The sequence below is a fragment of the Cyprinodon variegatus genome, unplaced genomic scaffold, assembly GCF_000732505.1.
Source record: "Cyprinodon variegatus isolate N-32 unplaced genomic scaffold, C_variegatus-1.0 Scaffold152, whole genome shotgun sequence".
Lineage (NCBI taxonomy): Eukaryota > Metazoa > Chordata > Actinopteri > Cyprinodontiformes > Cyprinodontidae > Cyprinodon > Cyprinodon variegatus.
Genome location: NW_015150605.1, coordinates 338,398 through 349,073, shown reverse-complemented (window position 1 = coordinate 349,073; position 10,676 = coordinate 338,398). Strand labels below are relative to the sequence as shown.

General features: G+C 37.6%; 1 protein-coding gene across 1 annotated transcript in view; it reads left to right on the top strand.

Moving 5' to 3' along the window:
• The window catches only part of cacna1h (calcium channel, voltage-dependent, T type, alpha 1H subunit), a 114,237-nt gene that overhangs the window by 52,306 nt on the left and 51,255 nt on the right, over nt 1-10,676 (top strand). The window contains exons 10-13 of the mRNA XM_015377340.1: nt 2,343-2,689; nt 5,935-6,086; nt 6,488-6,673; nt 9,141-9,258. Of these exons, the coding sequence (XP_015232826.1) occupies nt 2,343-2,689; nt 5,935-6,086; nt 6,488-6,673; nt 9,141-9,258 (803 nt within the window). The remainder of the gene's footprint in view (nt 1-2,342; nt 2,690-5,934; nt 6,087-6,487; nt 6,674-9,140; nt 9,259-10,676) is intronic.

Genomic DNA, 10,676 nt, shown 5'->3' with positions numbered 1-10,676 from the left:
TTCAACACAAAGTCGCACCGTTGTCTAAGACAACGCCTAAGCAGCTGCACTGAAAAAATATCTTCTAGGGGCTGAGCCACCCTTGTCTCTTAAACCTAGAGACGCCCCTGCTTTCTATGTAAATATATTGCCAAAAGCCAAAAAGGCTTAAAGCTACACTGAAGTATCTTATTTTCGGCTACTAAATTTGTCTTTGTTTATGGATGGAAGAAGAAGCAAAAAGCAGAGGAAAGCTGCAGCTTTAAATTTCTATTTCTGTCTATTTTGTAGTTAACAAAGTTTTTTATTTCTATGTGCTTTAACAGCATGAAAACAGAGATATGTTGTGAAATCTGAAATATAATATGGAAATTAGTGTGTTTTTGCAAGACTTAGCCTAAATTAACACCCCAGTCAAAATGTTCCATACTATCTGGCTTTATGAAAGAAGTTGTAAGCTGGTGTGCCCCAACAATCTTTTACAGGTACAGGTGAAATCATACTAGTACACTTAATGCATTTCGTTAATTTTAATTAATATGATTATATCTAGTTAATTTTAGTTTTATGGTTTTTGCCCATCGACTTTTTAAAAATGTTATTTCTTTTTCTCCTCTTCTCTATCCTGCTTTGATTTGATTTAAATGTACTGAAGCAGTTTGAGTACTATTACCTTAATTTAAATAGGTTCTGCTTGTGATGAGCTGTTTTTATGAATGTTTGGATGTTTTGAATCACTGTGAAAATTATCTATCTAGGTGTATTGATAAACTAACCTTGAATAGAAACATACCAGGAGAGCAGCTATTTCAGAAGTTCAGTCATTATAAAGACAAGTTTATGTGAGCAAAAGCAACTTAAAAAAAATGCAATGTTATATTCTATATACTGATACTGCCATGCCTTTAGATTTAATACTATTGGTTTTATTGTAGCCATATACAAGAAAAAAAAGTTTATATTTCTTGTTATTATACACTCAGCACCCTCTTCTGACTGATAAAACAAAACATCTTGAATATACTGAAAATTTATTCAAAACAAAAAATGTAATTCTTTACTCAAATACCTGAGTATTTAGACCCTTTGCTGTGACCCTTATATTTAATTATTCCCGCCCATTTATTCTGACCCTCTTTGGGATGGCTTTACTTTGCAGGGGCCCAGCTGTGTTTACCGGTAATTAAACTGATTGGACTTGATCAGGAAAGACACACACCTGTCTATAGACCTTACAGCTCCAGTGCATGTCAGAACAAATGAGAATCATGAGGTCAAAGGAACTGCCCAAGGAGCTCAGAGACAGAATTGTGGCAAGGTACTAATCTGGACATGGTTACAAAAGTATGGACCATTCCCTGTTTAAAAAAATGCATTTGTGTATCACGGCATGTCAGGGGAGTCTCAAAAATCCACACACAAATGCAATGAATTTTGAAGACTACTCTTATAATTATAATTGTTTATGGACCAGAAATACTTTTTGTGATCTCATTCTGTGCATGTGTGGATCTGGTGTGCTAGCGTGAATCGTTCTGTGCGTATGTGGATCTTGTCCTTTGTGTGTGTGGATATTTTGTGCTTGCATCGACAGGATGATTGATATGACCAAATCCTACCAATGGCTACACAGGTTGAGGGGTTAAAGGAGAGCATAGAGGTTCTGATCATGGCAGCACATGAGCAGACCTTGAGCGCCAGAGTAATAGAGGTCCACATCTACCATACCTGGCAAGATGCCAGGTGGAGGCAATGCAAAGAGGCCCCAGAAACAATCCAGCATCTCACAGCAGGGTGTAAGATACTGTCAGGAAAGGAATACTCGGAACCATAACCAAGTGGCTGGTATAGTGTACAGAAACATCTGTACAGTATAGAAACTGCAGACCCCGTGGTCAAAATGGGAACCACCTCCCAAGGTGGTGGAGAATGATGGAGCTAAGAGAAGTCCTGTCGGACTTCCAGATACAAACAAACATAATGGCTGTTGCCAACCAACCAGCCAAATCATTGATATATATATATATATATATAATATTCTATTATGATCTATATGCTATTTGTATTATACTTATATAATATTTGTATATTTATTTCTGCCATAATAAGTTGAAGATGCTCTCTTTGCTTGGCTTATCGGTTGTTCATTCGAATTTATCAATCCTTCTTGAGGTTTTCAATGTCTCATATATCCTCTTATAACCAAATTCTGACCTTTTTTTAAAATTCCATATTTTTTGCATCTAAATTAAAGTACCGTGACATACTGGGACTGTGGTTTCCCCCATCTTAGGAGGGAATGACTTGTACACTTTCCTGTATTTTTTAACGCATGTATCCCTTTCATCCTAATATGTTCACAGGTGGGTCTGCTGGGCGTCCCTCTTTACCTCTGCCAGGTGAAGCCCCTGGAGATTCATTGGTATGTCCATACTGTGTCTACTACAACCAACTCAGCGAACATCCAAATGAGCAGCTAGAGGACCAGCACCATGGAATCCCATGCAACAGCGACAGCCCGTGTCACAGCGACAGCGTCTGTCATGGTGATCCACAGCAATCTGAGCCAAAAAAAAGACTCTGGCACTGCTGTTGGCTCAGACTCAAAAACAAGCTGGAACTTATCGTCGGCAGCAGATACTTCAGCAGAGGAATCATGATTGCCATCCTCATTAACACTCTGTCGATGGGTATAGAGTACCACGAGCAGGTGAGCTGTTTAGATTGCTAGCATGTTTGTGTTGACAAGCACTGCTTGGTGCACATGTCCTTCAGACCGAATGTGACTCCGGTGTGATTGACGTGCTAATTGTCGTGTATGAGAGAATCAACAAACTCACCCTCCAATCAACACTTACAGCACCCAGCATATGGGATCACAACAGTAGTGTGCGGGCATGGCTGTTTGTGAGTGTGTGTTGGCACATATGAGAAAATGGGGATACTTATAAGACCTCAAGTGTTAATTAAAGCGTGACCCTGGGAAAGGAAAGAGACACTAAGCTGTGCGGTAATAGAGGCAAGTCGCTGGAGCGGGTGGGGGTGAAAGAAGTAATCAGGTGGAGGGGGGCAGACATGATTGGCTGAATGACAGCAGCAGGTTTTGGAAACGAGGAAAGATTTAATTTGACCTGCTTCATAAGTAAAATGACACACCTTGACGGCCATAACTTCCTGCATGACGAATATTTACGGATAAGAACTGGCTTGTTATATCTCATTCCTATGATTACAGGCTACTTAAAGTCCAGACCATCAAAGCTATGTGTGTACACAACTCAATGCACAGAATTACTAAAAAAAACTTTTAAATGATCATTTCAAAGCCTCCCATCTAAATTTTTATATGATCATGCAAGTGCCAGTGTATCGGATGTAACTGAGCATGCTCAGAAACCCAGCTGCATGTTAACACTGCATTGTTGGTTTGCATAAACTGTGAGAAATAATTCATAAAGGCTGTGTTCACTACACCCTTGCCTGTGATACATTCTATTCATGTATTTTTACTGTCAGAGCAGCAGCAGGTCCTGTTTATAAAATATCCAAAAACACAGATGCCTGTTCTGTGTGATTGGAAATGTTTTCTTCTTCTTTGTTTAGGGCCTCATAAACCAAGGGGATTATTTTATAAATGGACAAAAAGATCAACAAAAAAGTGTATGTTTTTATAAAGATTTTCCTCCCCTTGCATTAATTAGTTTGTCCTGATTTATCTTTCAGAACATTGATACAGGAAAATATTTACATAAAAAATGTTTTTATCTATATTAGAACTCCAGTCACATCAAATGTGTGCGAGTAACCACATTCACACTGGAGACAGTTGTTGCTATTATGACCTAGTAGTATTTCCACCTAAATGGTGCCACGTTTGTATGGACAAAGCTTTCTTAAGTTGAACAGCAGAAGTTTGTGGGTTGTAACCATCCAAAAACCTGCCAAATCCTTACTGAAAATGTTATCTTTTAACCCACGTTTAGTGTTATTTCTTGGATTCATTTTTTAGGGATTTTTTCATTTTGTTTTGTAAAATTAATGCCATAGATAAATGATGACCAATGGGTTACGAATAAAGCAAACTACAGTGAAGGTAAAAAAAAAAAAATAAATTGTGGTGCCAATAGATGTGACACACAATGTGTAATTTAAATTAAATTAAAAATGGATTACTAAAAGGTTATTTTAACAAGTTTGAAATTGTTTTACTTCAGTAAAAGCTATTTTTATTTTAATGCATGCTAAACAAGTAAGTTACAATCCATGGTAGAGTTGAGAGGGGTTGTTGATGATTAAATTGCAAGAGGGACTACTAAAGCATAATGATTTAATTGTTACCAGGGGAGTGGCGGTGGTTAGGGCATAGGGCTTTAAATTCTGAGGTTGTGAGTTCTATCCCCCACTCCCACAGACTGCCACTCTGGGTCCCTGAGCAAGACCCTTAACCCCACATTGCTCCCCGGGCGCTGCACAATGGCAGCCCACTGCGCCCCAAGGGGATGGGTTAAATGCAGAGAAGTAATTTCACTCTGTGATTATTAGAGTATATAAAATAAAAATAAAACAATAAGTATCCTTTAGTTTTCTTTTAACAAACCTTTGGGTGTAAAACTTGTTTGACATTTTTTGTCTGGTACTGAAAGTTAAAAGAGTAAAATTGCTCTCCAATCTTCTCTTGCATCATTTGCACTTCTAACGGATTGAATTTGCATAGGATGGAAGTCCTTTCCTTAGATTTTTCTAGCAGACATTGAGGTGTGCTCAACCTTTACTCTTGATACTCCTTTGGGTACCAGTTTATCAAACGGTTGGGTTTCTTGTATTTCTTAAACTGGTAACAACATTTTCTATTTACATGTTTTTTCTGGAATGAAATTCACTTTAGAGTCACAAATCTCATCCTAAAATGTATTTGTTGGATCTTTCAATTATATTGTGCTTTGCAAAATATGTTTTTTGCACCCTTTGGCTCTTTTTTTCGGGAATCATGGAATTTAATTTCACTGTTATGAATATGACTAACAGATATATTCCCCGTTTGCAAAAAGTAACACAATCCAGTAACTTCAGCATTGCTTCAATGACATTAAAGCATGGCTGTCACTTAACTTCCTTAGTCTATGCAAGAGCAACTCAAAAGTTCTGTTATTTGGACTGAATTGCTGTCCTTTGCCAAACATAGCTCTTAGTTAACTGTCAGTTTTTCTCAGGGACTGTGTCACAAATCTGGGGGTAAAATTTGAATCCAATCTTAAATTTAAGAAACAGTTCAGTCATGTTGTTCAGATTAGTTTTTATCAACTTTGGCAAATAGCCAAAGTAGAAAATAAGTAACCTTTTTAAAAAAAAATATTTTAGAAAGAATAAAATAAAAACATTTTTCATTCCCGTTCTTTGTGTGGTCTTAGCACATGGAATATATTTAAAATGAAGGGAAGGTTGTGGTTTATATATAACAAAGTTCAGGAGGAATCACTTATTTTAAAAAGCTATGTTGATTTGTTATGACACATTTACCTCTATTGACGAATAAATAAGAAAAAAAGCAATTCCTAATGGTTTCCTTCTATTTTATGTCACTTATTTTCCCAGAAAGCCTCACTGTTCAAGTCATACAATATGGTCTAAATGTACCATGCTAAGAACTTTGTGTGCAGTCAGAATAAACCTCACCAAACAAAATTATCTTCACTTGATAAAAGGATTAAACTTCACTTCCCTTGTTTGTTCTTTTTTGTACAGCACCCACTTCTGAAAAGTCTGTCTAATTTCTAAGTCAAAGTGATAGAAATGCATAAAATATCTGCACTTTTCTGAAAACATTTGTTAAATACTGGCACACACTGAGCCATACAAACTAACAATGGCAACCTTAAGAACACCTTTGCTGTGAAATAATGGCCTGTTTCTCTTCTTTTGTTATTTCTTTCTCTCTCTTTATTTCCCTCCCTTTAGCCCCAGGAGCTTACAGATGTTTTGGAGATAAGTAACATGGTGTTCACCAGCCTCTTCAGTTTAGAGATGCTGCTGAAGATGCTGGCTCTTGGGCTCTTTGGCTATATCAAGAACCCTTACAACGGCTTTGACAGCATCATTGTCATTATCAGGTGCGTATGTTTTCAGTTAAATAAAAATTCCTGTTATTTATTCCTCTCCTTTTTTACTGGGAAATCCCTTTGATCGTTACTGCACAGCTTCTCAGATGCTTTAACAGTGATGCTGACTTGGGTGCCTCAGCCAAATGGCTGCATATGATGTCCAGAGGGCCTGTGTTCACTCTGTTATGTAGCACTAGAAGCTGAATTATGAATATGTGTTTGAAGCCTTCCCATGTTTACTTTCACACTTCTCTCACTTCTTTTAGTAACTGGTGGACCATAAATTCAGTTTTTCAGTCACCATATGTGGCATAGAAAATAATTAACTTCTATCCTCCATATTAGGAGACGTTTTGAATGTGAATTTGCCACTGGTAGATATTAATCTCTGTGTAAATTATGTATTGCAGTGTGTGGGAGATTGTGGGTGAGGCTGAGGGAGGCCTGTCAGTGCTCCGTACGTTTCGCTTGCTGAGAGTTTTGAAGCTGGTGCGCTTCCTACCTGCTCTGAGAAGACAGCTAGTGGTGCTCATGAAGACCATGGACAATGTGGCCACATTCTGCATGCTGTTAATGCTCTTCATTTTCATATTCAGGTATTGAAAAGCTCACTTGGTTTTAACTATGCAAAATTTTACTCACAGTTACAATTCTGTTCAATTTATTTTAACATATGTGATGATAACATATGTGTATTAACCCTTATTTCAGTAGGTAAATAAGATGAGTTTCCCTATGGAATGATTATTATTACTCTTAAAATGAGATCATTAGATAATATGCACTTGAAATAAGCGATGCAGTTGTTTTTTCTCATTTCAAATGTAAATTATCTTGTTCCATTGGCAAAGTGTCCCCCCCATATTTTATTGTCATTATACTGTCACAAGTACAAGGCAATGAAATTAACTCTATGCATTTAACCTATCCCATTGGGGATCAGTGGGCTGCCATTATGCAGGGCCTGGTCAGGGACCCAGTCCGTGGAAGTGGGGCTCCAACTCAGAACTTCAGGATTCCAAGCTCTATGCGCTAACCACTAGGCGGCCACTCCCACCACCACTTACCTTCTCAATTCAAGAACAAATGCACTTATTTTAAGAAAAAAATACGATTTTTTCCAGTGAGATTCTTCTCTTTGTGGATCAAAGTATCTTTTTTCTCTGATGATTTTTCCTCCATGGTGATAGATGCTGTACAGCTTAAAGAATTGTTGCCAATGTTGTTTGATTTTTGGACATTTGCTACGATGCATAAACATTGCAACCATAGCAAGTTGTTTTTTACTCCAGGGAGCTAATCATTAAGATCTCTAAAGCCTAAAACACTTAAACTACTTCCTTAAATCCCAGCTTAGTTAAAAAGGAGGCACTGGAAAAGGAGAGCAGTACCAACGAGAAGAGAGAGGAGGAGCAAATTACAAGCCATCTGTTCCATCAATCATTATGGGCAATGTGAAATTTTAAGCAGCAAGTTAGAAGAACCCCAAGCCATATTAAGGGCCAAGCATACCAGGAATGCAATATTATGCATCATATCCCAGACTCCAAAGTCTCCCTGCTTGGCTTCCTGGTCATACAAGGAGACAGGGGTTTAAAAAAAGGCTGGAAAAACTCAAGGAAGGTGGGTTTGCACTGCTTGTGAACAACATAGGGTTGGATCCAGAACTTGCTACTGTGAAATTTCCTCCTTGCAGCGTAGCTATTCACTGTTGGTAGTAAGTTGGTACTATTATTTACACTGAGAGTCTTACTGTTGCTGACTCTACATGTTATTTCATCAGCTTCAGTGCTGCTAATCTACAGACATAAGAGCCTAAAGCATTTGAGGCAATAACTGGTGACTTCAATTATGCGTCTATATCTGCTATGCTTCCAATCTGTCAAATGCTGTACAAGGGAGGAGACAAATTGACCTGTTTTATTCAAATGTGAGGGACTCAAAGCTCTCTAAGGTAAGATCTACTCTTGCGAAATCGTATCCCAATCTTGTTTTTCTCTGCTCAGAGTAAAAGTCCCATTCTACGAGGCAGCCTCCATGTAGTTGAACGGTAAGAAGATGGTCATAGGAAGCTGCAGAAGCTCTTATGGTCTACCAGAACAAACAGCAAGCAGGACACACTGCTGTTTGCTTTTTGCTGTGAAGTTGGAGTTGAATATTCCATCATACTCCAATTTCAACAAACCCCCTTTATTTAAACCAGGCAGACATCACTGTGAGGATCATGTTCTCTGAATTCTGCGATGCATTTAACACAATTCAGCCTGGTGTGCTCTCAGAAACTCCAGAATACTCATTGGAAGGCATTAACAATCATCTGGATAAAAAGACCAGCTGACAAACAGACCACTGTTTGTGAGACTGAACGGTCAAATGTCTAACCAGGAAATCATAAGCAGGTACTCCACAGGGGACAGTACTCTCATCATTCCTTTTACACCTCTAACATCCAGTACAAGACAGAGTCATATCCCCTGCAGAAAATGGTCAGATGTCTCTCCATTTGTTGGGTGTATCAGAGATGGACAAAAGGTTGAGTCCAACAAAATAAGGAAGATGATTGTAGATTTGAGAAAAAAATGGAAAAGTTGAACTGTATTAACACCATGGGAGAAGAAGAGGAGGTGGTGGAGCAGAATCAATACCTCAATGTTCAGCTAGACAACAAACTCGATTGGAGACGCAATAGTAAAGCCACCTACAAAAACATACAGAACAGATTGTACTTCTAAGGGAATCTTAGGTAATTTAGTGTTTGCAGTAAGATGCATATCTTCTGGTAAACAATTTGTTTTTATAAAAAAGTGCAAAAAGTTATTGGAGACAATAGCTTTCTCAGTTTCATCAAACAGGAAAGAAAGAAAGCTACACATAGAAGCAAAGGATGCTTTAGGTGGAAAATAGATGTATGGAGTACAGAGAATTAAGGACAGCAATAGCTTTGTCACTGCTTTCCTTTTGAGAAATAAACATACGTAAACTGTAGCCCTATATCAGGACTATGTTCTAAAAAAACAAAAACATACCTTTACACATTAACTTATCCTTGTCTGTGTTTTGCAGCATTTTGGGGATGCATCTGTTTGGCTGCAAGTTTGGTCTGCGTCAAGAAAGTGGAGAAACTTTGGCAGACAGGAAAAACTTTGATTCCCTGCTTTGGGCGACTGTTACAGTGTTTCAGGTAAGACAAACACTATCTGTTGCATGCAGCCAGAAAGAACAAACACATTGACTGTATGCTATTTCAAGGAACTCCACCACATTGGCTACAGAGAGCGTTCAGACCCCTTTCAAGTTTTTTACTTGTTTTTCAGTCACATAAGTAAAAACATCAATTGTTGCAACATTTATAACTGAGCTTCTGCACCTGTTACAAATCTTTATTTTATGTTTGTAAAATTGAAAAAAAGAAAATCTCTTTTCCAGAAAGCCTGTTTAAGCATTTATTCTCCTAATTTCTTTGAAAACTAAGCAAAAAAGTTTGCCAATAAAAAATGACATAAAAGAAAATTAAAAAAAGGAAGATTAGAGCTGGATTAACCTATATTACATTTTAAAATCTATATTCACGCTTCTGATATCAATGTGTCCATTTCTCTAGAATAACATAAACTGTACTGTATGGTAAAAGATTCCCATTAAAGCCGCTCTGATGGATATATTTTTCTGCTCGTTCTTGAAAAAACATGAAAAGTTACGACTATAACTCATAATCTTTGCAACTGTTTTATAGCATTCACTTTCTAAGCAGAATATACCCAGGACTTCTGTTAATTTTGGTTCTAAATATCTTTTTATATAATCTTTAAAGATAAAGTACAATTTTTCAGTCGATATCAGTCGGAGAGAAGAGTTGGAAATCTAAAGGAGTTTTCTTACTCATACTTATATCTAGTCTCTTAAATAAAATATATATATTGGTTGCTTCTGTATGCTTTCTGAAAGGAGAAGCAGCAAGAGGAGTGGAAGTAACTTTATGACACATTTGAACTACCCAGCAACATAGTGGCAGTAGTGGTTGGCTTAAGCTGACTTTTGGGCATTTAGCTGGACAGGAGCAACGACTGACAATGAGATTTAAGGTACAATCAAATGGTTTGGTGGGTTATTTGATGCCTGTCATCTGACCAGCCTTTTGAAGAGCATCAAGATGGAGTTGATGCTTTGACTTCTGCCATGGTAGTAACAGTCAAACCTTTGGCAAAGGTCATAGGACATAAAAAAAAAAAAAAAAAAAAGAAAAAAATTGGAGTGCAGATTCTGGATAATAAGTGCAACCTCACTCTGACAGATGACTCTCCCCAGCTCCTTAAGGGGATTCTGGTTTCTGGATCTTTCTCAAGGCACAAAGTGATATAGGGCCGATCTTTAAAGATTCCAAATTGGAATGTTGATTTGTGTTGGTAAAAATTAATTGTGTGTGTAGTAAATGGGCATGTTGTGGCTGTTCCACCATATTTAAACAAGCACATTGTGCGTGCTACTGGTAGTTTTGGAGAAGAACTAAAAGAAAGGGCAATACACACTACACAAGAAATGTTCTGTCTCGCATGGCTGCAAGAACAAAATTTTATGGGCACAATTATTTTCTTATGTGGC